The sequence below is a fragment of the Oculina patagonica genome, chromosome 12, assembly GCF_052425735.1.
Source record: "Oculina patagonica isolate OP01 chromosome 12, crgOcupat, whole genome shotgun sequence".
NCBI classification, from domain to species: Eukaryota; Metazoa; Cnidaria; class Anthozoa; order Scleractinia; family Oculinidae; genus Oculina; species Oculina patagonica.
In genome coordinates, this window is record NC_135769.1 from 6,642,827 (window position 1) to 6,668,187 (window position 25,361).

General features: G+C 37.7%; 1 protein-coding gene across 2 annotated transcripts; it reads left to right on the forward strand.

Annotated features, from left to right (window-relative positions):
- LOC144631716 (uncharacterized) lies at positions 1-23,604 on the forward strand. Of its 2 annotated transcripts, XM_078490235.1 has the most exons (18): positions 1-145; positions 3,822-3,899; positions 11,692-11,706; positions 12,605-12,672; positions 13,447-13,704; positions 14,405-14,546; positions 15,600-15,952; positions 16,076-16,217; positions 17,004-17,350; positions 17,924-18,065; positions 18,371-18,547; positions 19,246-19,422; positions 20,104-20,280; positions 20,395-20,571; positions 21,069-21,245; positions 21,432-21,719; positions 22,290-22,601; positions 23,350-23,604. In XM_078490235.1, exons 2-17 carry the CDS (start codon positions 3,830-3,832, stop codon positions 22,598-22,600), a joined length of 3,021 nt encoding a protein of 1,006 aa, XP_078346361.1. In that variant the 5' UTR covers positions 1-145; positions 3,822-3,829; the 3' UTR covers position 22,601; positions 23,350-23,604. The 2 variants fall into 2 exon arrangements, with proteins under 2 accessions (XP_078346361.1, XP_078346362.1); XM_078490236.1 differs by lacking the exons at positions 1-145; positions 3,822-3,899 and adding an exon at positions 8,370-8,429.
- Positions 23,605-25,361: the final 1,757 nt, after the last annotated feature.

Genomic DNA, 25,361 nt, shown 5'->3' on the forward strand with positions numbered 1-25,361 from the left:
AAGGCAGTTTTAAATTGTTCACCCAAACCAATACCTCCATCCATTTCATGCGAGGTGGCTCCACGGAAACTTCGACTCTGCTGCTAAAGTGCCTTATCTCCCAGGATTTCTTTGAATTTGGTGTAAGCCTCTACAAGTCAGAAAGGTACGCTCTCTATCATGCTTTAATTTCTCTTTTGAAACACGAATTGAAGATATTTAACTCTTCCAAGATAGAATTACGAGTAGGAAATATCTACTGTGAATTTTCTCAGCATAGGCCGTTCCACATAGGGCGTTCCCTCGACTGATCGTAGCTTTTGTGTTTTACCAAGCTTTTTGCTTAGATGCTCTCCTAAATCATTTCCAAGCCCAGCTCACAAAAGTTTTCATCATTTTATCGCGTCCATGGATTGATTTTTAGCGCCTTTACCTGCCAATCGAATATTTCGCAACGATTGGTGCAATCGATTAACACCCAATCAGGGGCCAGTCGTACGTTAACCACTGATAAAAAAAAAGATGAACCAAATGAACACCCTTCGTTAAGTTTAAAATAGCACAATTTAATGAGGCATATAAAGTCAATAGGAAAATGCGAGAAAATGAACAACTACTGGTAGCAAGTGAAATTTTTGGGGCCATCAGCCTCGTATGCCAACATGAACAGAGCTGTTCCTTACGTGGGCTCATTCTGTGATTAACTCGCCTACTATGCGCCGATAGCGCTAGCATCAAACATATACATGTCAGCCCGGGAGAACGTAGACTTTTATAGAATAAAAGAATATAAATTGACTTTTGCGCTGAGCCTCGGTTTGTTAACGCATAATTAGCTGATTTGAAGTAAGACCATGGAACCGTGAATTTTGTTTTCTAAGATGAGCGCGAAGCGAGCCTCTGTATATCTTTATCAACATCCTTCCTTTCTTTTCCACATAACTATTGTCCATAACTTTACTAACATAGGGATCTTAAAATCTCCGATCAAGTTGTTTCTCTGCAATACTTATCAGGTCAGGCATGCATATGAAAATTAGCGGGCTTGGAAAATTATAGCATAATTCATTTTGGCGCTTCAAACAAACTCAACAAACAAAAAATTAATTAAGTTATCGGAACGTGAAATTTATGACGGTGGACAAATAATCAAAAACCTGATTTTGAACATATCCATACTCGTAGACGTTTTCATGAGCCACCTTACAATCGTTTTTCAGGGTCTTGCAAAGTTTCTTGTGTTTGTTTTTAATTTCTTTTTGCCTGTAGGTAATAAACTTGCTCGCCCAGAGCAAAAGTGTTTTCGTGATGCTTGCAGGCATGTTGGCACTTTGGCGCTCAGCGTCAAGCTGTCAATCAAACATATACAAGTGACCCTTAAGCCCCCTCGATCTCCTGATCCGAAGTCCCCCCTTCCCCGACTGCTTGTGATTCTGTCAGTGCAACCTTGACAAGGCCATTTTTTTCTTCTCGACGTTAAAAAACTTAAAGCCCAGTTAAATTGAATTATTTTACTGTTTTCTCACGAAAGTAATTTCATAAACATAAAGTGCGCCCACAGAATAATTAAAGCTGCTGTACTTTTCACACTAAAGACAACGCCCTGAGGGCAACCATAGAATCCTCGTGCATTAAAAGATATCATCACTTTTAACGTCGTACCTTCAGAGCAAAGAATACATCTTCTTGTTCGTAACAAAAAATGAGTATAATTTCTTTTGGCGCTGAACTTTACTTTCCAGGTGAATGGTTTTGTAGATTAATCGAACCATGAAATCATGAACCGAACTTATGGCGTTAAATTATGTTGCAAAACTCCTCCTCACGCAATATCGTTTTCACTAAGCTTGGATGAAGTCGAGGAATAGCTATTGATCTTGCAAAATTGCTGAACTATTTTAAGTTCCAGTTATTTCTTTTCATCCTTTATAATACTTTCAGTTGAGAAATGCATCCAGTCATTTAATATTCTAGAATAATTGTCAGAGTTTTGGCGCGTAAAAGAAGGTCAAACAGGTGTAATTAGTCTAGTTAGCTACAGTTGAATGAACTTTTAAGACGTAAAATTTGAAATGTCAATAAACAACAGCTAAACATACAGCTTTCAACTGAATTATGTAGGTAATTTTAAAGTTCATTTCCTGGCTTCTCACCTAAATAATGAAGTTTCTTTACCGGTAAAATAAGGCAAACTTAACCGAGGACTCCTCTATCTACCCGCACGCAAGTAATAAGAATTGTGGTGGTCGCCATTAAAACAACCTGTCAATCAACTACAAATAGTCTTTAGCGCACTTATCACGAACCGTATCACTGAACAGTGACGACGGTCTGCCAATCAAATATTTATCTGTCCATAAAGTCTCACAATAGGCCTTATTCGCGAAAGTTGCCATGTTTGCTTAGGCACGTAATTTCTGACGGGGAAAACAACCTTAAATCGATGAATTTCAGCTGGTTTCTCGTCATGTCTGACAGATTCTGTTCATATTCATGCTATGGCTTTAATATTGTGGTGAAAATATTCTAAGGTTAAAGCAATTTCGGGGCTTTTTAGAATGAAAACAGCTTGCGTAGATAACAAGTCAAGTTATCGAGTATCTATTCCGAACTACCCTTAATAATAAAATCATTATTTCATTATAATTAGTTGGCTCTAAGATACTATTTTGGTGCAGATATTTCACTATTTAGACAGGCTAATTTTCTGAGAAATGACATCGTTTCAATGTTTGCCTCCTGAAACACGGTCTATTGTGCTGATATGTTCCCAGTCTCTCGTAAGATATAGTTCGTACTTCATCTTTATTATCTTGTCAAGTTCGTCGTTTGGTCAAGAGTTCGGACGCAGACTTAAGGCAAGAATTAAAATTACTGTTTCACCAACGATCTAAATTACTGATGACAACAAAAATGGCGTCTTCAAAACTGAATTAATTACGTTTTCAAAATTATTTAGTGATGCTAATTAATTTCGAAACATGTCTGGATGTTTACATTCCTCAATCAATTATTCAATCACAACTCAGTTGTACTTTTGACAAAAACAGGCATTAATTGGTTGCAGTCATCAGCGTTTGCCTTGCGTTATAAGGGTTCAAAACTCTAGCCTGACTAGCATTTGTGTCCGATGGTTCACCGTGAATATCAATGCACTGTCTACTCAGGCAGAATATTTTGGTCACAAACTTGCTGATTCCAAACCTGATTCATTTTTAGCATTGAGCTTAGAACGTTTAACCCAATGCAGGGACACCTTGCAGCTCCGAGCAAAGTACGGCTGTGTTAAAAACAGCTTGAGAATTAATGACATGATCCCAGTGGTTTTAAATTTACAGTCAAATTCTCGTTACTAGATCAAACAAAATGAATGGAGGCAGTAGGTAGATTTTGCTTCTCACGTCATATGAACGTAGTCATTATGATGGCCACTGTGTGCATGGCGCCTGTGTACTTAGATCCACAATTTTTTGAGCTGGAAACAATGGCAGGGTTTTTTATGCCGTGTTCACACTTATTGCCCGAGCACTTGTACCTGACCACCGGCATAAATAGCGTCGTGTTCACACACAGAAAACCAAAGTAACCAAGTACCATAAAGTTCTCGGGCATCGTGCCCGATTTATGGGGTGGGCACTTTAAAAAAAAAGTATGTTCACATTAGTGTCCAGCGAGAATCGTACTTTTGCACCGTGCCTAGGCACTAAGTGTGAACACAGCCTTATAAAGCCAACCAAAACAAAAGCTTGAACTTCGTTGCCAGCTTATTGCTCTTAATTGCTGGGTCGTTTCTTGTTCAATTTTGTTAAGTTATTGTATGTGTTTTTTTCTATTATTTATAGGCTAGAAGATGTCTGTTGGGTTTATCGTTTGGCTTGGCCTTATGGCTCTGGCCCAGATCACGTCGTGCCGTGAAATACGTAAGTTATAACTGTACAAACATACCGCTCATACATAACTTCGCGCTCTACGGGAATCATGGGTAAAAAGAGCAAACATACACGGAACCACTTTATTGCATACAATTTCACTTGCTGTATAAAGATCCCTTTTAAAGGACATGAATCAAACTTTTGCAAGTAAAACAATTATCTAAGGTGTAGAACTACCACGAAGTAGCTTGCGTTCTGTCGCCATCATATTGGAGATAATGGACTAATCGCACATTACTTGGCAAGACGCATGTTTGTGTTTGTACGTACTATCGGTCCCTTTGAGGTATTAGTCCCCCAAAACGCCGATCTGGAGAGCAATAACCATTTTTTTTACGAAGTAGCATGACTATTTTTCGTCACTCTATTTTTCGCCATGACATTTACAGTAGTTTGGCGCCTGGAACAACTGCCTGACCACACGGCCGAGATCCGATTGCATAAATTATGGCAGCGTAATTTTGCAAATTGTTTCTTTAAAATAACGACAATTTCTGGACCAAGGTTAGCTCTGAAATTAAAGCTTACGGTGGAATTTTAACCTCAAATAAAGGGGGTCATGACATAGATTTTTCCATAAACATGTTATAGTAAAACAATTTGGAGCTTAGTGTCCATAATTTCGGATCGAAATATATATCATAAATAATCATATTTGCAATTGACTAGTGTTGTTAAAAATCACTGTTGTGAAAAACGTTTTAAGAATTGGAAGGATGAGCTCATTATTCGTGATTGTAAATTCACATAAGAACACTCTCTATGAGCGACCGGGCTGGCCCAGTTACCGAAAAATCGCCTCAATCCTGTTCATATGAGAAGGCAAGCCATCCCGGTTACCGAGATCTCGGCAACCGGGAAGAAAGTTTTTCCATATGAACACTCCAGCCTTGTTTCCGCGATAAACCTTTTTTTTAGAAAACAGCTTTGCTTTTGCAACTGGGCGGTCAAAAAGGCATAATATTGCCTTGTATGTATTTTCACTTAAGAAGTGTGCGAATTTGCTAATTTATTAGTGAAGCTGCAAGTGTCGATAAAGCTACGATAGTCGAGAACGATGCAACTTGATGTGTCACTCACTTAGTTTCGTCTCTTGACTGTCATCCCAGTCAATCGGGCTAAAATTTCCCATATGAACAGACGACATAATTCGTCCGGGTAAACGAGACAGCCCGGCTGTTTACCGGGCCCATGTGAAGAGGCCCTTATAAATATGAGATAAAAGCTTTACATTTTGGTCATAAACTGCTTATTATTCTCCAATTTTTAAGTCGACCTTGGTACGTTAGTGGACCACCTGAATAGTGCCTATAAATTGAAAGAGAAAAATCATCTCAAGTAACAAGACCTGACATTGGGCACATGCGAGACTGCGAGCAGTTCGTTTTTGTTCCTGAAATGCTATGCGCGAACCAAAGAGTTGAAACTATGCAAATAAGGGGAAAAACGTGGAGGAAATGTTCGCCACTAGCTACTCGCTCGCATTCGTGTTTTCGCGTCGCACGCTTTTCCGCGTCGCACGCTAGGAAAAGAAAGAGACTGCTCGCAGTCTAGGCACGTGCTAACTGATATATTTTGTTGCTTGATCGTTTAAGATATAAAAAGCGGGAAAGAGTGTTGCCAACAAAATGTGTTGTTCAAAATGCTGCAAAATCGGTTTAACAGGAACACAAACGAAACTAAAATTAGAGCGGAAGTCTAATTGGTGCTAATGAAATTTATTTATGCAGTTGCCCATCCCCCATTATAAACAATACGTGCAAAATCAAACGTCCGAAAGCTATAGTGCTGACAGGGGTTTTTGGTACCATAAAAAGTGTTTCATCAGCTCATATAACTTCATAGTTATGGTCTTTGCTTGAACCGTTAATATTCCACCAAAAATATCGAGGAACTATATTCTTTAAATTCCAAAGAAAATAAGTTTTGTTGCTAAGAGTTTTTGTGATGTTTACTTCGCTAAAAACGTTTTAAATACAATTTGCCTAATTGTCCACACTAACCTCTAAGAAATCAGTAGAAACCGAAGAACGTTTACAGTGAGTTCCTGCAAAACTCATATATATTGTTGCTTGATCGTCACAAGAGTGCTACTAACACATGAAAGTGCTTTCAATGTGCAAGGTTGTTGTATAAACAGATTGCGTGCAAGCAAAATCAATAAAACAGGAACACAAACAAAACTGACATTAGAGCGGGAGTCTAATTGGTGCTAATGAAATTTATTCATGCAGTTGCCCATCCCCCATTTTAAACAATACGTGTTTAACCAAACGTCCGAAAGCTGTAGTACTAACAGGGTTTTTTGGTACCATAAAAGTGTTTCATCAGCTCATATAACTTCATAGTTAGGTTTTGCTTTACGGTCTTTGCTTGAACCGTTAATATTCCACCAAAACACCGAGGAACTATATTCTTTAAATTCTGGAGAAGATAAGTTTTGTTGCTAAGGGTTTTTGCGATGTTTACTTTGCTAAAAAACGTTTTAAACATAATTTGCCTAATTGTTTCCACTCTAACCTCTAAGAAATCAATAGAAACTGACGAACGTTTTCAGTGAGTGTCTGCAAAAACTGATGAAAAAATAAAAACAATTCGACTAACGGAGTTTGCAATAAATCATTATTTTTTTCTACGGTAACATGTTTGCCTTCAGAACTTTAATTTTATTTATATATGTACTTAGCTTTTTATGTATTTGTATTTATTTACGTGCGAGCTACAAGGAAAAATGCATGAACGACTTGATCACCCAACTGTTAAATTTATTTAGGAAAGAATTTTCAAAAACAAAACTGTTTCAGAAATAATCAATAAAAGTAAACGAATCTTTCAGTAACGCTTTGAACAAAATTTTGTAAAACAAAGGTGTTGTAATCGAATCGAATTTAAAATACATGTTTAATCTAAATAAATTTGTACATCGATCATTCAGGTTTATGTTTAAGGTAGAAAAACAGTTTTAAAAAAATCGGCCGAGCTTATGATCAAATTGCTAACATCTTCAGTTTCGTGTACTATCAAAATAATTCGTTTCTTACTGTCCATAAAGTAGAAACAATAGAATAAAACCATTGTGTTTTGTGATAGAGACCAACATATTATAATAATCACACGGATGCCGTTTTTGACAGGTATTGTTAAAACTCACTGCTAGGGCTGTGGGAGAAGTTTTAAGAACTGGAATAATGTGGAGCTTCCAAGCCCTTTTCAAACTTCTGTTATCAAATTCAATAAATGCTTGATTTTGTAGTCAAAAATCGGTTAATATATATACTCCAATCATTTTTAAGTAGTCTTTTCTACAAGTCAACCACCTAAATATTTATTAAAGATCAACACGTGCACGTTATATAACAATGGTTTGCTAAAGGCGCATAATGTAAACTGATTTTTTTCTCGCTTGAGTGTTTAGCTGAAACTGAGAGCAAAAAGCAAAAAACTGTTGTTACTGCTTATGAAAAATTTATTTTCCAAAATGCTGCTTTTTTTTGGGCAAGTGTAAACAATAATTATGTTCAGGTCCAAGCTGTTCAACTGGATTACGAACAAAAGCTGTTAGTCAAGAGCGGACGTTATGTTGTATGGGACGTATTTGTTTAGCCTGTCTTTCCCAGGGACCTTGTGTAAACAAAAACGTGTTTAACCAAACAACTGGATTATATAGTATTTTTTACTAGTGTACCAAAGAAAAACGATCTTATTTCTTGATAATGGTTTAATTTTTACATGTCCCCTTTGCATTTCCCCTACTCTACCAAGTTCAGAGCGGAACAACATTCTTTGCAATCCAGAGAACTGTTGCTACGAGTTTGAAATATTGTTTTAGCCGGAAATTTTAGCTCTTCTTAACATTGGTTAAACCTTTTTTGGCCAGTAGACGCACAAAAACATATTATAACATCGATTCTGTTATTTTATAGCCGGGGTAAATTCCTCTATGTATGTACAGCTTCCGTGCTTTTATTTTTACTTGCATCACCATTTTTGGATTGTTCACGAAACTACATTTATTTTGAAGCCACAGGTAGCCCTGAGGTTATTCGCATTAACAGGAAAAAAACGCAAAACTTCCTGTGGAAAAGCCTCTGACTGATACAGCATGCGGGTACGAGTGATAAACAAACTATGATTAGACACAATAAGCCATGAGAAAATCAAAGGCTTTTTTATTTCGACTTGGTGCACGTCAAAATGACATTTGGAGCCAGATAGCCAATATATCGCCAGAAAATAAAGCGTTTATCTCGCTTTTAGTATTGAATTTAATATAATATGAATTTACATTCAAGAATAATGGATTCTACATTCCAGTTTGTGAAACTTCCTTAGTAACTCCGTCTCAATGCCTCTAGAAGAGAGTTTTGAAAGCGCCAATCATATCCTTTATGAATTATCATAACGTTTTGATGGCTATAATAAAAGAGCTTCACATTCACAAAGCACATTAGTTTGCTCTCAGAGCCACAATGGACACTAAGCTGCGAATAGTTTTGCTGCTTCAACTTTTTAGTATTGGTAAGTACAGTTCATAATTTCTCTCTATAAGTTTTCAATAGCTTTATTTGGTCGCTGACGAGTTTTTGTGTTACCGTTTCTTTTTTTTCTGTGGTATGGTTAAATACTGATGTAAGCAAATTTGGTGCCGGAGCAGCGAGGGGATGGCAATTCTTGAGACATGATAATAATAGTAAAAGAGGAATCGTGAGTCGCGCAAATTTTTTTCCTTCGACTTCTTGGAGATCATTTTAGTTGTTGTTTTTTTTTGTCAAGGCTAAGAAAGTTTCGGGTTCGCCGAAAAGATTTCAGTCTCGTCTTCTCGCATAGTCTCGAATTTTCCATTCGACACCCATTAGAATGGCTCGCGTCGTATTTGTTCCTTGTAAACGTCTTAATACGAGACAAAAGAGGGAGCCAGAGAAATTGATTTTATATTTGCTCAAATACTGCAACAAAAATTACAGCAAATTGTTTTTGCAAACTTAAAACGTGAATTACACTTCTTGCTATAGACTCCAGTAAAATCACTTGGTACGAGCCTTGGCAGTCTCATAGCGAACTCCTTCAACGTTTCAATTGTTTAAGTAAATTGCAGTTGAGCTGTCTTTATTTTCCTTTTTTTTACAATTTCCTCCCCCTTCGGGTTTTTTTCTGTTTTTTTTTTTTTTGTTTTTATAAAAAAAAAAAAAATGTTATAAATAAAAAAAAATAATAAAAAATTATTGTTCGAGGGGAGAAACAACCGCCTACAGAACACTGAAAAAGAAGAAGATAGGGTGTTTATATAAAAAAATTTTTTTTTAAAAATTTTTTTATATAATATTTTTTAAAAAATATTATTTTTTTTTAAAATATTTTATTAAAAATTTTATAAATTTTTTTATATATTTTATTTATATAAAAAAAAAAAAAAAAAAAAAAAAAAAAAAAAAAAAAAAAAAAAGGCGCCTCCCACCAATGTGGCCCGGGTTCGATTGCCGGATCCGGCGTCATTTCCGGTTTGATTTTGTTGTTGGTTCTCGTCCCTGCTCAGAGGGTTTCTCTTCTGGTTCTCTGGTTTTCCTCCCTCCTCAGAAACTAACACTGCTAAATTCAAATTCGATCTGAAATCAGTGGGATCAAGAAGAGCAACTATGTGGAAGATGCCACTGTAAAAGTTAATTCTCATTCATTTTTATTTTATTTTATTCATTTAATGCATTTGAGGACATGCCAACCCGCACGCTTCTCTAGTCACGTGTAGGCTAACGTGATATCGAGCACGGACAGTTAAGTGTTAATCGCGGGAAGTTGTCAATGAGAAGCACTTTCTCTAGGCAATCTTTAAAAGATAAAAGCATGCATATTTTAGGAGCACGAAGAGACACAGCCAACCTTCAACGTTAATAGAATTAGCAGCGAAATTTTCTATTCATAATTGCTTGACGAGTTATTAGTTTTGAATCTACCTTTTTTAAAACCGGTGATACTCTATCAAGTTAACAGAGGATCAATTTGCTGTACAGAGCAGAGCAGAAAAAGCTTTAGTTACTGCGAGTTTCTATGTTTCTTTACTAATAATATTAATTAACCAAATAACTTTCTTTTTCTGCTATAAAGCCAAGCAAATCGAAAAACTCCAAATGTCGGACCCTAAAAAAGATATATCGCTTTTTATCTTTTCCATTCCTTTCTTTTCGTGCGTTCTGATCCAGGCAGTTGAATTTGTTTTTAAAAGCTAGCCCGAGGATAATTGCACTAACGACTATCCGTTGACACTGTGTCATTAGTACTGTAGAGCTTTAACTTAACTCTAAACAATTTAATCTTTTCTTCTTCTTTCACGGAACGCATTTAAATCAAATATTCATTCGATTATTCAAAATATGATATGTACATAATGATGGTATAAAGAAAGCACCAACTTAAGGAAATGCAATAGTTTTCCCTTCTTGTTTCATTATGGACACTGAGATGTAATTTGTTTCAAAAGTATAACAAGAATTTAAAATAGAAAAGTTTTATTAAATGGGTTTTTAAAAACCGACATTTCTTCAATTACGATTAATCCGAGAAAATGGCAGGAAAATGCAAGAGAAGTTGAGTTAAATTTTTATTCAAAACTAGCAAAAAAAAATCACAGGCAGTGATGACTCTGAACTTTAATTTAAAAACATCAATTAAAGATGTCAGATCATATGAAGTTTTTATCTTTTTTCGTTCTTTCAAACTTAGAATGTCTGAACAAGTCTAGTGAGGTTCAATAATAGGTGTTTGAAACAGCGGTCATTGAAGACTGTTTACATTGCAACATTGGAATGATCATATGCTACTCTAGACACATTCAAAACACCATCAAGTTTAGTTTAGCTCACAGACCTAGACCTAGACATGTCGCTTAAGATAAGATATTCCTGCGCATGGCAGATGTTATACTAGTAGTTCAACCACTTACACAGGACGACGAGAGCCTGGGGCGACAGTTCCCAGAGCGGAAGTTCTTGTTGTTAATGCAAAGTTCTTCGGATCACATGTTGTTAAGTTCGTTGTTTTCAAGTTTCAGTTTTCAAACAGAGTTTAACTCAATCATGTCGAATATCATCAAATTTTTATGAGTAGAAACTCAGCTGTGATCTATTGGAAATCCGCAAATCTGATTGGTTCTCCCACTGTTTTCTATTCGCCGATAGAAAACAGTCGCGCACGCGAGTAGCTCTTTAAGCGGTAAATTTTCCTGATTTTTGTGCACAATATTGTAGGTTTTGGACTGCAATCCGTTAGAGTCTCTACTAAAACAATTAGACTACCCGCCCTCGTTTTATATGAGCGATAGTCAACTCGGCTCATAGAAAACTAGGGCTCGTAGTCTAATTGTTAAATAGCGAACTCGGGCTTCGGCTTCGTCGGCTAAGTATCATCATGGCAATATTCCATGCAATTTTGCAAGATAACTTGCTCTCGGAATAATTGTTATTTTTTTTTTTTCTTTTTTCTTTTTTTTAATTGTATATTTCTGGTTTCCGAGCAGCCTCCAAGAAAACAAATACCTTTCTGTTTCTCAGAAGCATCGACTTTTCCACAAACGAACAAATGGGCATCGGAGATCTTTTTTGTTATCAGCCATGGTAAAAGCAGTGTTCATAAACAGTTTTTCTAACCGCGACACAGTTAAAATCTCTTAAAATGTGGTACAAAATGTCTTCTTTGAAATTCACCTCCACTTTGCTGAACAGTTAGTTTAAATATATCACTATTATCATTACTAAATGACACTGAATTTATTTATTTTTTTACGTTTTAGGATATGCTGATGAAGGTATGTACATAGATACATTGTGAAAGTTTTTAATTATTGGAGGCAATAGGTGCGAAAAAAAATTGTCAAGCTTTAGTTTTAAATCTGAAATATTTTTAAAGGTAAGGAGTCCCTTACCTTAATCTTCTTGATAAAGTTTCCCTCGTAATTTTTGAAATACCCTGATAGAATTTCAGAGGGTAAACCAAAATATAATAAAAATTGTATTAATTAACCCTCGGACGTACAGGGGGGGGGGGGGGGGGGGTGGATGCCACCCCCCCATAAGGTTTTTTCCAAATTTTGAAAAAACGATTTACTCCACAATGCTGAAACTTTCAGTAGCTGTTCATTCATCCTTTGCAGAAATTTCGACATGTCAATCATGTGTCCATGATATTTGACGTTGCCATGGCAACGTCACAAATACAAGCAGGTCTTGCCAAAAAGCGTCATTTTTAACATTGTTCTTTAATTTTTCCAGTTTTTTTAAACACAAGTGCAAGATTTGTTTGTTTTTACATTCCATAAGCTTTCTGGCTTGATTTTGCATCAATTTCCGTTATTTTGTGACTTTCTAAGAACATGTTGAAATCCAAGATGGCGGATCCAAGATGGCGACTCTAATGACGTCACGTAACTTCATATGCCGTCACAACAATAAAAATTATGTCATCTTGTAGAGTAAGTCAAGGGCTTTCTTTTCAGTGAAAAATATTTTCGCTACGCCTTAACATAACGAAAACTCCGGGGAGGGAGTCCATCGGTTGTGTCCAAACTACTAGGAACAGGAATCGATGAGGAAGCCAGAATTATATTTTACCTGCCTTCTTTGTCACAATTTAACTTACCGGTTAATAAGACCGTTTTTTATTGAGGAGTGGTCCTCTTTATTAATGAGTATCTACTGTACTTTCAGGTTGTGACTCTCCTCTTGGAATGGCAGATGGACGTATCCCCGACTCTAGCATTAAAGCCAACTACGAAGTAAGTGCAAAAGAGTCAATATATACCTGTACACTCCATACGGCGATATATCAGCCGAGTAAGGCCGATACGCTATGGTAATGTTTAATAAATAGAGGTGTTTTTGTTGGGTTTTTTTTTTTTTTTTAGGCATTTATTTTACTCTGATTATGGGACATCCAACCCTAGGGGACTTGATTGACTTTTTATACATGAAAGGCTCAGTCGCGAGGTCTGAACCCTTATCCATTGATATACCATTTTCGACACAAGACGTAACCCTTTCGTGTGCCTAATCGATAGGAAAATGGTATCCCTTTCACATACCTACAGAAGGGATACCGCATCTGTTTTCTTAATTTCTCGCTTGAACGAATGAATTGACCATTCAATGGTCTGCTCTAGATATTTTAACAAGCTCTTTTAAGTACCCTTATGGCTGTTTTTTCCTATCCTGTTGAATACACAAACTCATGAAATCCCTACCCTTCTATATACCTACAGCTTGAAAGACGTACCCCTTTTGGACGGAGCCTCTCCTTAAAATTTAGCTTAGGGAGCACTTTCTCCTCCTGGGATCCGCAAACACGGTGCAGCTATTGCTTTTGAGCAATACTTGCGTTTGGTAATGCTGTTATGCTGTGCAGTGCTTTTCTACCTTTCGAGTCTGTGTGCATTACCCAAGCTAGTGTGTGACTACAGTTTGTAGTTTAATTGAGCTGGCTAACGTTACCGACAAGTACATTCGTGTGGTGCCCTTGAAAGCAAGACTTAATTGACCCATTGCATTTTCAGCATAATGCAGCTCACGGAGCTACCAATGCCAGGCTCAATCACGTGGCAGGGTACGGTAAAACGGGCGCGTGGTCAACTCTGAACTTAGAACAAGGTCAGTGGATTCAGGTGGATCTGGGCGAGATCACAAAAGTGACAAAGATCGGAACTCGTGGACGATCGGAAGCAGCGCAGTGGGTGACTGAGTACAAAGTGTCTTACAGCTTCGATGGTGGTTATTTTGAGTTTTACAAGCATGACCCATATGGCGATGCACGGGTAAGTTCAAAGGAAAAACACCTAACTTGAAGTTGTAAGTTCAAACTGTTTCTTTCTTTACCGCGTGACCTCCAAAACATGAAAACATAACTTTTCTGTGGTGTAAAGCTGAAGTAAAGCGTGTAAATTTGGAATTTACCTTTAATTTTACCTTTACACTTTTCAAAGCTAATCTTTATGCTAGCTTTACACTTAAGTTTAAAGGTGGATAATGAAACTCCTTTACAGCAACTTTAAATTAAATTTTCACACCGTAGCGTATAGGTCGGTTTAACCACCTTTAATAACACTTAATTGATGGTTTAAAGTTGGATAACCAACTTTAATTCAGATCTAACCACCTTTAATTTCATGTCAATCCCAATTTTAATGCTTTGCTCCATCTATCGCGGTCGCTGGAAGATTGAACATGGAACACAAAAAGCATTGTTGGGGTGAACTTTCGTGAAACTGAAGTAGTCAGTGACTTCATTGGATAATGTCCGCCCTTTGAATATTTTTTTTTTCTCAAATTTAGTTTTAGTTATTATTAGTAAGTACAGTGAGGATTTCATGTCATCATTTTCGTCTGTAATCATACTCGCCTGCTATTATTGATCATAGGTATGCTCACATACCAAATTAGACTCCTCCACTTAAACCTATTGTCGTATAAGGAAAATTTAAAGAGAACTGTTTTATTGTTATTATATACCTTTAGGTCTTTAAAGGTAACAGCGATATGAATAGCCTCGTTATCAACCCACTGGATCCACCAATCATTGCCCGCTACATCAGAATTCAGCCGGTGAAGTATTATGGATTTATGTCACTGAGAATGGAGTTGTATGGATGCCGTTCAGGTAGGAAGATATTTGTATGTGTTAACATAAAACATATAAATGAATTAAAGAAAAAATATGTTATCGACGCCTCTTCTTTGTCACTTACAAACAGTGGCAGTAGGTTCGATCTTATTAAAAGCCATTCAAGAAATCACGTGAAGAATTCTTTATGGTAATCCGTTAACAACAGATATATAGATAGTTTATTGAAGCTTTAAAATTACAGCATAAAGGCTGAATAGGATAAAACTTAACATATATATGTACAAATGTTAATCGCTAAAATTATATCTTTAAGATGATCTATTACATAAAAAACAAGTTTAAAAAGTTGAATTAATTGAGTTAAAAGTACAAGTAAAAACAAAGAAGGGAAAACCAGACTATTTACAATTACTATAAAAAAAACTGTTTTTCAGCCTGTTCGTTTTGCAGACGGGCATGTGTATCGTCTGCTATTTTTAAGATCAAAATGGTATTTGTTGGGCGCAGATAAAAACTTGAATAATTTGTGCCCTGGGTTATTGTTTAAGTCCAGAAATACTTTGACGGTTTGGGTCTGTCTCCGATTGGAAAAATCCTCTAACCTACCAAGTCTGAAGGCCTCGCAATAGATGACGTGTGGAAAAAAGTAATTTCATGGCGCCCCTTTGTAAGCCCTCCCGAGCTCTTCTCTTCTCTTCTGCTCTTCTTCTGACTGATAGTTTGGGAGTGATTAGGTAAAGACTCCGTTCTTTAGAGCGATCGATAACTAAAATGGTATAAAACACCCCTCTGTAACAGACCCAGTGGAATCTTTATCTTCACTGGGTTTTCGGAAAAGAGTCACTGGGTTGGCCAATTTCCCACTGGGTCGGCTTATTTGGGCTCGTTTTTTAAATAAGTTTGTTCGACAAAAGTCACACCGCACAGTCACTGGGGAGGCATAAAAATAGGCAGGTAAAATCAAAATATTCGCTGAGTACCGGGGAGACTAAATTTCCACTGGGTAGGGGAAAATAATCCACTGGGTCGGGTTCCACTGGGTCTGTTACAGAGGTGTGTTATAAACTATTTCAATTTCTATTTCAGGTTTTTCCACCCCGAAGCCCCCTGTTTGTCAGGAAGCATTAGGATTGGAAAATAACGCAATTCCCGACTCCTCATTGACGGCATCAAGTACGTTGTCTCCAACTACAACCGTGTACATCCCCGGAAATGGAAGACTTCATCACAAGCTTAGGGCTGGACATGTTGGAGCCTGGGCAGCTGCCAATTTGCGCGATAACAGTTGGTTTCAGGTTGATTTTGGACGCTTTGTTAAAGCGACGATAGTTTCCACTCAAGGAAGAGATGACGCCCACCAGTGGGTGACAAAATATACTTTGACATACAGTTATGATGGAGTGTTTTTCCGGGACTATAAAGAAGGAGGTTTAGTCAAGGTACCTTCAGTTCCTGTTACAACTCAATGCAGTGTTTGTTTTCTTGTGTTGTGTATGTAATCGCTTTGGCTATTATGTCATGCTTATCAAATATTAAAGTTACAATTGTTTGTTTTGTTTAAGCAATTTGATGGAAATACTGATCGATACTCAGTTGTGAGTCACAAACTGGAGAATCCTATAATTGCCCGCTACATCCGAATCAATCCAACAGCCTACTATGGTTATATTTCATTGAGGGCTGACTTCTATGGTTGCAAATCTGGTAAGAAATTCAGTGTCAACTTAGTAGCTCAATATACTATTCGGATGCTTGTTGACTAGACTGTATATTGTTCGGATGCTTGTTTACTAGAATATTATTGCATGTGCGTTTCAGTTTGCGCCTGCACGACCGGTCAACATCCAAGTTCGATCGCGAAGCCCGGCTCCCCAACAGGGAGCGTAAAACTGATTAAAGGGACACTGTGACGGAGATTTTTCTGCTTTTCAGTAAAAAGTGCTAAAATTTGCTAAAAGTTCTCTTGCTCGTACACAAAATGCACCTAGAAAATCAAGATGAAGATATTAAGCAAATTGTGTTGAAGAATGATGGGAGCCGTTGAAAGTTTTTTTTAGCTGTTTTCCAGACCACAAAAAAATTAAGCCTGACTTTTTTAAGTTGAGATCAAAAGTTCCTGATGGCATCAGATAAATATTACTAGTTTATAGATTCAGTACACTGGCATAGTAACTTTGAACATAATTGGACCACTATTTGTAGATTTCTATTTGTCTTTAGGCTCTTAATTTTTGAATTGAAGCTCATGACAGTGTCCCTTTAAGATTCGTTGATGCCCCGATTCCTCTTATCTGGAAAGACAATGCTTCTTCTTCAATTTAACCATTTACATGTATTTAACAATCAAGCGTGATCACTTGACAACGTCATCACAATGTAGTGAACCGTCCCTTTACTTTAGAGGTACGGTTCACCGCCTAGTGTTTTCGATTATCCTGCAAAATTGCGCAGAATATCGCCTGATACTTTGAGTCGTTTTTAATTTGATAGGTTTTGAAATACCTGAAGTAAAGCCAACTTGCAAGAATGCATTGGGAATGGAAAGCGGCATAATACCCAATTCCGCAATAACGGCCTCCTCCCAACTTTCTCCGGCATATACAGCGGCGAATGCCAGGCTAAACTTTAAGGGAGTACCTGGACGTGTAGGCGCTTGGATCCCATTAACCCAAGATCACAGTCAGTGGCTTCAGATCAATTTTGGTAAACAGACAGAAATTACCGGTATTGCCACACAGGGTTATTACAATGCACTTCATTACGTCAAGAGTTACACACTGCAATACAGCCATGATGGTTCTTCCTTCCAGCAATATCAACCAGAATCGCATACCAAGGTAAATCTTTGCGGGAGTTTCATTTTGGCAGGAGAGATTTTGGTGATAAATGTTTAGTGAGATTGTTGCAGGATATTATATTTACCATTGGAAAGGCAAATAGTTTCTGGACGGAGACTTTTGCGATTTCCAACAAGTTACACAGTTTAGACTGACAATAAGAGATTTGCAAAATGCACTGTAATATAACTAGTAAACTGCCCAATATAAAAAAATGATTGAACGATATACAAAATGTTCAACTGAACACTTGAGCGGATTACAATTAGTCAGTTTGCCGGAGCGGTTTCAGAGCCACCTTAATTCTGCACCTAGTTGTAGCATAGCATGCTGTCCATCACGTGATAAAAAAATGTAAAGTTGTACTGACCCATCAAAGTATAAGTGCTGGAATGTGCTGGAAACCGTTGTGAGCCTCCTTAATGTACTTGGAGACTTTTAAGCGCACTTGTTGAGAAGTACGAAAAGAACTTCATTGGCCACGCCTCCTGCGCCAATATACACATCTTAATAAATGGTTTACGAACAAAAATTTTTGTTTAGTGACAATTGTTTTGTGGATTTTTGTTTAAGATTTTTACAGCAAACAACGACCAAAACAGCGTTGTCAAATATGACTTACTACCACCTATTACTGCAAAGTACGTAAGAATCATTCCGGAATCTTGGTACGCTTACATCGCTTTGCGTGTAGAGTTCTATGGATGCGCAGCAAGTAAGAATTTATAATACCTTTTTTAATTACTTTTACATGTAAAAACTTTACTTGTATTTATTTATTTTCTCCTTTTAATGGCAAATGCAGGGTTCACGGGTTAACTCATTTTCTTCATAGCGTTAGTCAGCAATTCTGTTATTATAATAACCCACGGATTTCTTCTTGGCTTCGAGGTGTATCCATCACAACACCGTCCTACGTTGTTATTCGCTGTTATCAATATTAATCCAGCTACTCAGACAAAACCGCAAATTTTCATTATACACATTGCTGATAGAAAACTAATGGTTATATTTTTCCAGATAATGGAGGCTACTCTCCATGGGGCGATTGGACTAAATGTTCTGTATCTTGTGGCACTGGACAGCGCTCACGAAGCCGTACTTGCACGAATCCTCCCCCAAGTTCTGGTGGCAAGGATTGCTCTGGCCTGGGACCTGCCTCCGAGACAGGAGAATGTAACAATGGAGGTTGTCCAGGTAAAGAAATGGACGGAAAATGTTTTCGCAAATTACCATTTCAAAACAGTAAAGATATCATAAGTTCGAGATTTTTATTAAAGGGACTATGTCACTGGTATTTTGCAGATTTTTGGTCTCAACTGCGCTGCAAGAAGTGGTAGGCAACTTTTAACATGAAAAACAGTATCTTTGAACATCTAAGGAAGAAAAAATTAATTTGGGGATAGAAATCAAACTTCGGCTATAAATATCGATTTTTTTAAGACACGCGCAAACTACTTGAAAACGTTAGCCTCACTAGTTTTTTAAAGTTGCAATCCATTTCCTTCCGTGCAATTTGCAGCCAAACGCGGTTGTAAACAGTTTCAGTGCACTAATATAGCCATTGTTGATAAAAAAGGACTGTTACTTTTAGGTTTCATAAATTTGGCTATTCAAAACTCTGCTTAAATCCGTGACCTAGTCTCTTTAAACATCTACACCGTGCTTAACTTCTCTTATTATAAATCAAATTGTCTCTATAACATAAAAAATTACATTACATGTATAAGACTCCAAACTTCAAGTAGGTATCGTGATCTTAGTTATTTAAATTTTTGTTGACAATGCGCATCACTTTTTCTGGCAATAGCTCTTATTTCGTTTCTGTAATCCCTTTGTGTATTTGTACCGAAAGATACCTACCAATCTGGATTTTCTTTACTCGCTTTTTATAGTCGACGGTGGATATTCGGACTGGGGATCCTACAGCACGTGTTCAAGAAGTTGCGGAGGTGGAACGCAGTCGAAAAAGAGAACATGTACCAACCCACCACCGTCAAACGGAGGAGCGGACTGCAGCGGAATGGGACCCGACACTTTTAGCAGAGAATGCAACACTCAAGATTGCCCGGGTAAAGAATGAACACTCACGTCTTGTTTATGTTTCGTTATACAGTTATACAGCATCTGCAAAAACATCTTTACCAAATACTTCTTTTCCTATATTTCACGTATTATAATGTTCTCCCTGACTTCTTTATCGTTAGTTGTTTGTTGTGAGATTTTTTGTTAGGCCCTGCGGCTCAGCTGCGTCTTTAAAGAAATGGAGATCTTGTTGTATTATCCGCGCGAATGCTATCAAGTTACTATGCTATTTCTTAATTTGATTACCACTATCCAAGATACAGAATGCTACAATTCTCAATTCGATGACAACCTCGCAAAACTCCAGGAAAAAGAAAGCTGTTGTCAGCTTTAGATGGCAAAGAAAACACAGTCAATTGGGTGGCAGGACTTGCCACCAAGCCATCCAAACATGTGTCAATGGTGTAACTCAGTTTTGAATGTATTGTTTAAAGCAGATCATTGGAGCCGTTTCGTTACAAACTTGTCACTTTTCACTAAGTTTTGCCCATCATTCTGGACATCCAATATTTTTTCTATTGCAAGCGCAGTGAATTTCATAATTTGGGTTGCAAACAAGGACTTTAACAAACATCGCCCTGCACGCCCTCCATTTCCAATCTGACGATCCCTTAATGTTGTTGCACTAAGATATTCCAATTTGTAATTTATTTACTCCCTTTTTATAGTCGACGGTGGTTACTCGGATTGGGGATCTTACGACCAGTGTTCAAAGACTTGTGGAGGTGGAATGCAAACGAAAAGAAGAACATGTACCAATCCACCACCGTCTAATGGTGGACAAGACTGCGGCGGACTGGGACCCGACACTTTTACCAGGGGATGCAACACTCAGGATTGCCCAGGTAAGGATGGGCAATCGCATCATTTTTTTTAATTGTGTTAGGTCTACTAACAGAACTAACGTAATAACAAAATAGAAACAGATCACATAAGAATTGTTATGTTCATTTTCGTAGTGAACGGTGGTTACTCGGATTGGGGAGCATATGGCCGGTGTTCCAAGACTTGTGGGGGTGGGGTGAAAAGACGATCGAGAACATGTACCAATCCACCACCGGGAAATGGCGGAGAAGACTGCAGCGCCTTGGGACCAGACACTTCTACCAGGAGTTGTAATACTGATGACTGCCCAGGTAAAATATGCAAATGAGTGATAGAATACTACGGTTGCCAGCTTATCCCTTACACTATTGGTGTTGTAGCCCCATGATGATGATGATGATGATGATGATGATGATAGCTAATCTTGAAAGTAGCGACCCCCAAATGTGGCGTCATCTTGAAAAATATGACCATAAATTGATTCGACTTTCCTTCAAAATCAAACAATGGGAATAACAGCGTTACCCTCAAACGGCTAATGTTGCTATCTTTTAATCAACTGAGAATTAAATGATGCCTCTCGAGCTGAAACCGGAGATAATGTATCGTATGAACTGTGAAGGCCAAAGAATGATTTGTTCGAAATTATATTCAAAACAAAACAAAAACAAACAAAACAAATAAAAATGTAAATATAAAAAAGTGTATATGTTTCCCTTTTGTCACAAATCTTATTTATCGGTAAATTATATAAGCATACTCTCCTCTATTCGATGATAAAAAGATTCGCCATTTTATTTTTCCTTAGTAAACGGTGGTTACTCGGATTGGGGAGCATACGACCAGTGTTCAAAGACTTGTGGGGGTGGGGTGCAGACGCGAAGGAGATCATGTACCAATCCACCACCTTCAAATGGTGGAGAAGACTGCAGCGGACTGGGACCTGACAGTTCTACCAGAGAATGCAACAATCAAGAATGTCAAAGTAAGATAAAGATTCTTATTAAGTGATTTCACAAGTCATAGAATGGAATCAGAATCGTGCAATCTGCAAAATAGATCATTCGCATTCAGACAAAGCTGTTTTCCCCAGAATTAAGCAATTCGGCTCCCCAAACTGGATATTAACCTCGAGGTGACATAATAATTATTTTTTTAATACTTATGACAGAATCTTGGACTAAAGTAGGATGTTACCAAAACAGAGGACGAGCCTTGGGCGATGTCCTGTTCAAGCCTAAACGTTTTGCCAAGATTGCAACGAAATATGAGCAATGTGTGGCCGAGGCCGATACCAAAGGGGTTACCCTGTTCGGTTTTGAAGACACCAAATGCTGGTCTGGCTCAAAAGCATACGATATGTATGGAAAAGCTGTAGGGAAGTGCGGAAGTACTCGAAAGGGTTTGCGTTATGGCTACGGGGCATCTGAAACAATGTTTGTCTACGAAAAGAATGGAGGTAAATTAATTAGTATGCATACCCTTGTGTTATAAGGGTAGATATGAATATCGTGGATTAGATTAAGGTTATCTGATAAGAGTTCAAGTGGAGGAGGGGGGAATTCAATGCAACAGCATTCCATCTAATAGAAGTAGAAATATTCCTAGCTTCCTATAATCCAGGCTAGCCTGCAACTTCGACTGTATTTTTATCTTAACTTGACGCTCTATGTGTAAAATTGCACGTCCGCGGCCGTAACGTTTTTAAACGAAAATAAAACGTGGAGTGTTTGTCAAAAAAGTAAGGGACAGTTTTTCTTTCCAAGTAGGCACTTCAGAATGTCACATTCGTGCACACATAAAGCTCGTTGCTTAAAAAATTACACGTAAGCCCTCAAATTATGTGATTTGCCAGCCTTTGATTCATGGAATGAAGCAAACGATTTTACAACATATACCTATCATTCAATTTTTAGAGACACGTGCAAAGTTTCTATAAAATACACTGAAAACACTTCGACAAGACAGGCTAGTAACAATCCTGGGTTAAAAACATTTACTGAATCATTTATCTTTCGTTCCATTAAAGGTACTTGGCAACCAATTGATTGCTACAACAACGTCTCTCCAAAAGACGAGTTCGCTTTGCCGGAATCATTTGACAGCAATGTGGGCAGTGTAACGGGACCCGATGCAATTTTTGACCACTGCAAGGGAAAAGCTGAAGCGTTTGGCTACAAGATGTTTGGGGCAGACGATAAGAGCTGCTGGTCAGGAGACGATGCTGAGAGTACTTATAACAAGTATGGAGAGTCCCACTTGTGTGATGTAAACAGGAAAACTGGCCATGGTGCTGGAAAAGACAAAAACGGAGATGTGTATGTTTACAGATTGGCCTGAGGTAAGCTGATCAAATAAATGGTGCCACATTACCTTTAATCTTGTAAGGCGTGTGTCTTAAAGCTTTAACACTGAAAGCGATGTAGGAGACGCGGTGGCCCAATAGTTGTCTGTTTGATACCACATTGAGAAGTCCAGGTTTGACCCTGGTAGAGGTCACTTTGTTGTGTATTTGTACTCTCAAAGTACCACTCTGCTACACGAGTATAAATGGCTAACTGGCATACTGCTAGAGAAACCTAGCGAAATACTGGGGAGGTAACTTACCACAGACTAGCATCCCGTCCTGGGGAAGTAACAATACTCCTTGACGCTTCATCCGACGACATCAGTGGCCATTTGACTGCTTCTATTCCCGGTTTGAAAGTTGACTTCACCTTAATAGCCGTCCTCACGAGCTATGATATGCTAATGTAGCAGTAAGACTCGCTAGATAGAAAGCCACTTTGACAGCTCTTGCATATAAATGTCAAATGTTAACTCCTGGTTTTGTTTTAATACCTCGATGAGTAAGAGATAACTGAGAGCTGAAGTTTACATGGAGCTCAAGTTAACTCTAATTTGTGCATTCATCATGCTTAATTTTAAGTTGAACTTCAGTTAGCAAATTCTATGAAGAAAACCGTTTTAAACTCTGTTTATAGCTTGGGTGTGAATGGGGCATTGGTCTATTTCTTACAGCAAATACGTATACCTCCCATCTCATAATTTAGATCCATTGATTTATTTTCCGTCCTTTGTTTTTGCAGGAATGGTCATGAGCCGATTACCAAACCGGAAATGAAGCAATCAATCACATAAACTAAGGGGTGCTGGTTTGATTCGTTATGTAATTGGGGTTTAGCTTGCTGGTATTATAAGAAATGATGATGAACGCGAGCCAAGAAAGTGTGAGCGGTTTCGTGTCAGTTTCAGGCATCAACTTAATTAAGGTGTAACTTAAACCAGCAATAACATAATTTTAAGGCAATGAAAGGTGTGGGAAATAAAATTTCTGTGGTCTAATACAAGTTTGTGTATTTATTGTCAACGATTCATGCGCTGCACCACTTAACACAGGCGAACGTACCGTGTGCAGTGCAATTAACTGGGAGGGTGCTAAAAGTTTATAGGTTCGTTGTTGTACCATTTAAGGACGTGCGCGCTAATTGTTTATGCGCATCCCTACTGCGCACGTAATTCATGCCGCAACGCCATGCCACGCCATTCTTTGAGCCCGCGCGCTCAGTAAAATTTCTAAGAACATATAGGGTGAGTTGCCGTTCCGCTAGCATCGCTTGCAATTTTCTCTCTTAAATGGTCGGTGACCCCTACTTTTTTCTTGACAGATCACTTTTGTCAATTGATATCTACGTTTTGCGAGAAAATGAAAAAAATCTATCGAGTGGAAGTTTGATTTTTTGTCACACTGACGGTTTGAATTCCACTTTTTGAGCTTTCCTTTTTGCCATACGACAGTTTGAAATTCGTTTTTCCAGGGTTAAGTTTTACAAAAAAGATGGCAAAACTAGGAATTATTTACGCAACAGACGCACTTATACAAAATGTGATAAGATCGTTAGCCTCCGTTTACTCATCTTCGATATTTTTAACTATAAACCCTGTAAACCATGCTGAATTACCGTGCGCCAATTTTCCAAAATCAGGGTAGTTTTCCTTACGCTTTTTCTCTGAAACGAAGTCGGTGACCCCAACTTTTTTTTGCATTTCTGACACAAGTAACTCATTATCTGACCGCAGTAAAAAAAATAAAGAAATCTATCGGGTAGAAAATTTTGGCGCGAACGTCCTTAAGAGAGTTTGTGTCTTAAACTACCAACGCTAAAATTATCCTGTTAAATACAATTAGGTCTTACGCCGGGACAAAAAAAACTGACGGCTCTACTATCTCGGAGAAAAGGATACTCGAGTTTTTTTCAATTTCTAGTGGTGTAATAGGTGTACTACCCCCTTTGTTTTATCCCGTTTAAGCCAGAATTTTGTCTGGTTTCTTTCTTTGCAATTTTTTTTAATTGCATTTCACTGCGAGAATCATTTATTCACTTTACATCTCATCTGCAGTTCACATATATGAATTATTTCATATACTATCCTATACGTCAGTTTATGACCGCCCACAAAATGAGACAGTGGTAACTTTTAGGGGTTCTTCACAACATTCACCCTTCTCAATACTATATGGGAAACCTTTACCCCATCCCGCCAGGTTATCTGCACACCTTTCATTTCATTCCATTTGATAATCCCTTTTAATGGCATAATGATAAATGTGGATGTCTTTCCCATTTTTTTGTTAGACATCTGCAATCATTCGTATGAATTATAAAAATAAATCTTTCACAATTTAGACTCGAATAGTTCTTATGAGCGGCCGTCTCAATTTTTCAGCTTGGCTGTTTTGTACGCAAAAAAGAAATTCCTCAAACTTTCACAGAAAAGGGGTCCTGAAAAGTGATTCACAAAAATATAAATTTAATTAGCTAGATCCGACTTTTATTTAGGCGTTGTGGAAACATTTACACGTATACGTATCTGTTTATACAAGCCTGTCTAGAAACTACAGCGTCTCAGTAAACACTTTACATTAGAAAAAAAAAAAAATCGGCCCTTATAGGTGGTTTTCACTGTCACGCCACTGTCACGCCGCGAAAAAATAAATCCAAAACTATTGAGTCAAAAAAATGAAAAATAATACAGGTTGCAGAAAGCTACTATATAAACTACTTGTCCATGTCTCAGGTCTGCACGGTATTCCGTAGGC

Excerpts from the sequence above, each read along its gene's own strand:
- LOC144631716 (XM_078490235.1), top strand. The coding sequence starts at position 3,830 with ATGTCTGTTGGGTTTATCGTTTGGCTTGGCCTTATGGCTCTGGCCCAG. Across the intron at positions 12,673-13,446 it reads GCATTAAAGCCAACTACGAA|CATAATGCAGCTCACGGAGC; the intron begins GTAAGTGCAAAA and ends TTGCATTTTCAG. Across the intron at positions 16,218-17,003 it reads CTTCTATGGTTGCAAATCTG|GTTTTGAAATACCTGAAGTA; the intron begins GTAAGAAATTCA and ends TTAATTTGATAG.